The sequence below is a fragment of the Vitis riparia genome, chromosome 12 (assembly GCF_004353265.1).
Source record: "Vitis riparia cultivar Riparia Gloire de Montpellier isolate 1030 chromosome 12, EGFV_Vit.rip_1.0, whole genome shotgun sequence".
NCBI classification, from domain to species: domain Eukaryota; kingdom Viridiplantae; phylum Streptophyta; class Magnoliopsida; order Vitales; family Vitaceae; genus Vitis; species Vitis riparia.
In genome coordinates, this window is record NC_048442.1 from 7649617 (window position 1) to 7655355 (window position 5739).

At 38.0% G+C, this 5739-nt stretch overlaps 1 protein-coding gene across 1 annotated transcript; it reads right to left on the reverse strand.

The window, feature by feature from the left end:
• Positions 1-350: 350 nt before the first annotated feature.
• Positions 351-2026, reverse strand: LOC117926249 (anthocyanidin 3-O-glucosyltransferase 2-like). The gene has a single exon (XM_034845331.1). It carries the CDS (start codon positions 1890-1892, stop codon positions 405-407), a length of 1488 nt encoding a protein of 495 aa, XP_034701222.1. The 5' UTR covers positions 1893-2026; the 3' UTR covers positions 351-404.
• Positions 2027-5739: the final 3713 nt, after the last annotated feature.

Sequence of the window (5739 nt, forward strand, 5' to 3'; positions counted from 1 at the left end):
AAGTATAAAATGATACAATCAAACCTAGAAAAACTTTTAATTCTAAATCCTCATGTCCATTTCATTCAGCATCATCATCTTTATTTTTCCTATGGACTCAAGACAAGTTTCTCCTATTTCTAATGGGCTATAATAGCATTTCCAGACTCTATTCTCTTACATGTCTTGATATGAATTGACTAGTTACTCTTTTCCACATTAAGTCTACGTGTAACTCCGCAAAATATTTTCAAAAACAATTTTAAAATAGGATAAATGACCATCTCAAATGAATAGTTCTCTATCCAACATTAATAACAGACGAATTGAATATATTCTCATATTCATTACGTATAAAAGAAATAGAGTTTTAGCGATTCAAGGTTCAATTCTCGATAGTTTTATTCACCTCGATATTCATTACATTATATATCGCTTTGTTGCTTACATGGAATGTTGGCCATCATGTCTTCAATAAAATGACCCAAGGAAAAGTGCGAGGATCCACCCTCTATCATCACTTTTCCACTAATCTTTTTCATTTCTTCCCTCTTCTTCCTTACTTCATTGTCAATATTCATTAGATTTTTTAATCCAATTTCAATCTCCTGAGCACTTACAACATAACTACTATCCTTATTATAATCCATTTTAATTTCTACTGCTAATCCCAAATCTTTCACCATTTGAAACGCATTGATTTGTTGTTCGGCAAACATCGGCCATGTGGCTACAGGAACACCATAATATATGCTTTCTAGGGTAGAATTCCATCCACAATGAGATACAAATCCTCCAACCGCTGAGTGGGCCAAAATAGCTACTTGTGGAGCCCATCCAATCACCTTTCCAATCCTGGCTGTCCGGTGTAAGAACCCTTTTGGTAGAACTTCCTCCACATTTGCATAATTGCTTCGAGATTCTATTTTACCGTTTGACGAGGGTTGACGAAGGGACCACAGGAAGCGATGCCCGCTGCGTTCTAGCCCATGTGCTATCTCTTTGACCTGATCCCCACCAAAGCCTCCCATGCTCCCGAAGCACAGGAATACCACTGATGATGGAGGCTGATCATCAAGCCAGCTCATGATGGCACTGGCATCTTGTTGACCCCTAACAGATCCCCCTTGCGTCTTAAGTACTGGTCCAACGGGGTAGACCGGGGGTATTGTACTGCCAGAAAATGATTGAATAGCATGTGACTCGAGCTCAACAAGTGTATTTACCATAATACCCTTGACTTGTCTGAACCTCCTTGTGTGATACAGAAACTTCTCAGCCCCACCGCCTTCCTTGCCAAACATCAAAGAAGGGAAGACCTTTCCTGGAACCGGGTTGGCATAACTCGGAACCTCCAGCTCAGCATCCGAGTCCTTGAACTCATTGAAATCCAAGCCCTCATTATCATGGAGGAACTGAAGATGGAACATGAAGCCAAGAAAAGCGGCGCTAGAAGTGAAGAAGAGATATGAAGGCACCTCAAACTCATCGGCCACATCAATCATGGAGGTGCAGAACATATCAATAACGAACCCACCGAGCCGAACGGAGTTGGAGCGAGTGATCTCGTGGACGGCGTCTCTGACGAGTGGTATCTGAGGTTTGAGGAATTCAGTGATCCCTGTAGTTCCAGGGCTGACCTCTACAGGAGGAAGTGTGAGGAAACGTATGGAATCAGAGTCGGAGGTCATACTATCATTGGACCCAAACGGAAACTTCATAATCAAGATTGTGATTGACAATCGGCGGTCTCGGTGAGTCATCAGCTTTGCAATCTCCACTGTGGCCGCAAGGTGGCCGATCCCAGGAGATGGGATGAAGACAAGCTCAGTTTGCTTCATCACTAACCGGCGATTACTGCAAAGAGAGAAAAATATTGGATGTTTTGAGGGCTTTGTGGTGCGGTGACACATACTTGTTGCTGAACGGGTTATAAACGACCTTTCAATAGTCTTGGCGGGCGAGGAACCGATGTCATGGCTTTGCTGGTTCAGTCTATTTTATTCTACTTCCCGTTTTTCTATGATTTGGGGTTGCCCATTATCGAAGTTCGAGGCAACTGTCGGTGGTTCTGGATTTCCGTCAGTTTAGTGTAAAACAAACAATTAAATGTATGATTTGTGGTTGCCCATTACCGAAGTTCGAGGCAACTGTCGGTTGTTCTGGATTTCCGTCACTTTATTGTAAAACAAACAATTAAATGTGTGATTCATTCGAAGGATCCAAACGGGTAAGGCTACACTTTTCACATTAAGTCCTTAATTCCTAATATTGGGGCCAAATTTTGTGAAGGTAACCTTTATTGGTTTAAAGTTGTAAATAAAAAACTTACAAGAGTAAAAATATCATAATTTTTCTTAAAAATTTGTTTTAACATAAATGGATGAAAAATGGTTTTAACGAATTATACTTTTATTCCAAAAGTTTGTCATTTTCATTATTTTAAAAAAAATGAAATGCATTATTGAAAATGGAGATTATTTTAATCAAATATGTCAATTTTATTTTATTTTTATGTCTTTTCAATTACAAAACTAAATATGTAGGAAGTGTTATATTCATGATGAAAACATATTCATGGGTTGTGCTCACAATTTTTTATGCATATAGTAAAGTAATAACTTTTAGTTCCATTCAAATTGATTCAATTATTATCTTGGTTAATTATTAAGATTATTGATTTGGATTAGCCCTGAGAGAAATTATGTGAGTCACAGTATTCAAAAATATTTTTAATCATATAAAAATACAAGATATATCTAAAAAGAAAAACAATTACAAAGATTGTCTCAATTTCCGTAGATGCAAAAATAACTAAGTCTATGGACTATTATAAAAATTTACTAAATATAAAAGAATTGTACAGAGTTACCTAGCCCATTTACCTTTTTCTACAAGTCTTATATGAATAAGCACTTTTCCTTTCATCTCAAGGTTTAAGAACTCAAAATTTCAACATTTTCCTTTCATCTTTGAAAGGACTTTTAAGATTTTTTTTCACACTTGATGTTGATTTTCTACAATATCGAAACGACGAAAACAATGATTGTCTTGTAGATTTTATTACAGTTTTTTGTTTCACACCCTAAAATGAAATTTTAAAATCCTTTTCATATCTAAACCTTGGGTATTTTAGTTGTACCATATTATGAAAATTTTAATAGGCGTTCAGAGTCATCATTTTCATAGGCATTTAGAGCCATCATTTTCAAAGGCGTTAAGATCCACCATTTTCAAAGGCATTCAGAGCCACCACCATTTTCATAGGCGTTCAAAGCCACCATTTTCATAAGTGTTCAAAGCCACCATTTTCATAAGTGTTGAAAGCCACCATTTTCAAAGGCGTTCAGAGCCACCATTTTCATAGGCGTTTAGTGTCATCATTTTCATAGGCGTTCAGAGCCATAATTTTCATAGGCATTTAGAGCCACCATTTTCATAGGCGTTTAGAGCCATCATTTTCATAGGCGTTCAAAGCCACAATTTTTAGAAGCGTTTAGAACCACCATTTTAATAGGGGTTCAGAGCCACCATTTTCATAGGCGTTCAATGTCATCATTTTCATAGGCGTTCAGAGCCATCATTTTCATAGACATTCAGAGCCATCATTTTCATAGGCGTTCAGAGCCATCATTTTCATAGGAGTTCAAAGCCATCATTTTTCATAGGTGTTCAGAGTCACCATTTTCATAGGCGTTCAGAGCCACCATTTTCATAGGCATTCAGAGACATCATTTTAATAGGCGCTCAGACCCATCATTTTCATGGGTGTTTAGAGCCACCATTTTCATAGGCATTCAGAGCCACCATTTTCAGAAGCGCTCAGAGCCACCATCATTTTCATAGGCGTTCAGAGATATCATTTTTATAGGCATTCAAAGCCACCATTTTCAGAGGCGTTCAGAGCCACCATCATTTTCAGAGGTGTTTAGAGCCACCACCATTTTCATAGGCGTTCAGAGCCACCATTTTCATAGGCGTTCAAAGCCACCATTTTCATAGGCTTTCAGAGCCACCATTTTCATAAGCGTTTAGTGTCATCATTTTCATAGGCGTTTAGAGCCATCATTTTCATAGGCATTTAGAGCCACCATTTTCATAGGCATTCAGAGCCACCATTCGTTCAGAGGCATCATTTTCATAGGCATTCAAAGCCACCATTTTCAGAGGCATTCAAAGCCATGACCATTTTCATAGGCATTCAGAGCTACCATTTTCATAGGCGTTTAGAGCCACCATTTTCATAAGCATTCAGAGCCACCATAATTTTCATAGGCATTCAAAGCCACCATCATTTTCATAGGCATTCAGAACCATCATTTTCATAGGCGTTTAGAGCCACCATTTTCATAGGCGTTCAAAGCCACCGTTTTCATAGGCGTTCAGAGCCACCTTTTTCATAGGCGTTCAGAGCTATCATTTCCATAGGTATTTAGAGTCACCATTATTTTCATTGGCATCTAGAGTCATTTCTATTCCATTTAGAGCCCTAAAGTAGTTTTTTCATCTATGACCCAGAGTCATCCTTTTCCACGTAGAGCCTTAAGCTCACGACATAGAGTTGTTCCATTTTTGTGATTGCGACCCGATGTTTCGAGCTTACTCTTGTCATGTGCTAGGACAAAATCTCTGGTCCTTTTCTTTTAGTTCTTTGGTATAGTTCACTTCGTTTTGCTCATTATTCGTATTTTTACTCACATTCCCTACACTCATGATCTTTACCGAAGAGGGGCATATTTGTAGAACCTTCATTTTGTTCTTCTAGCACATGTCTTGTTTGGTATTTATTCGATACTTTACAGCAATTCCCTGGTGGCCCATTACTACTCGTGTAACCTATTTTTTCTAAGCCACCTTGGGGACTTTGGTTGAGGGATTTATCTAACCCTATTGTGACTCTTGGTAGCCCTATTTAGACTTAGGATCACTTAGGCACCCTAGGCCCATTTAGACACCCTAGGCCCATTAGGCACTACCCTAGACCCACCTACGAATACCTTGGTCCTTTAAGCACATCTAGATCTTTCAAACACACCTGGCCCACTTAAACACTATCTAAGTCACCTAGGCACCAACCAACTTATGTCACTTAGTCACCTTCCCATTTAGGACACTTAGAATTTTTTTTTTTTTTTATGATGGGTTCCACTTAGATGTTTTCCAAGCTTAGTTCACTTAGGTTTGATTTCTTGATTTTGATTGCTCGATTTTGAGTTGAGGTGTGTATTGGCTTGATTTTGATTTTGATTTTAAGTTCACAAGATTAATTTTTTCATTTTGAATTACATATGTGATATCTATTTATTCACTTATTTATTTATTTATTTTCTTGTATGTGGTTGATCTTTCCTATTTTTTGTCGTTGTTTAAATTTGCATGTTTTCTAATTTTATTACTTATTTACTATTTGCATGATTCCTATTTGACCCTTTTGTTTCACAATTTTTTTTCATTGTAGGAGTACAAGGCTTAAGGGTATTCTTTTTTAAATTGTCCATGTAACGGGGATCCATCAATGACTCCCAACCAATTAAGGTTTAGGGCATCAAGTTTTAAGGATCTTTCAACCATTAACTCCTCGGATTTTACCCTGGACTTTTGAGAATGAATTTTAATACCCAAGCACCTACAGTATGTTAAACTCCACCTATTCACCCTTGTAACGAGCATTGAGGTTTGTGACTCCCAACCAATGAAGGCTTAGGGCACCAGGCTTTAAAGATCTTCACCATATACCCCTCAGACCTTGCTCGGGTTTCA

Coding starts and splice junctions, on each gene's coding strand:
- LOC117926249 (XM_034845331.1), bottom strand. CDS start 1,892: ATGTGTCACCGCACCACAAAGCCCTCAAAACATCCAATATTTTTCTCT.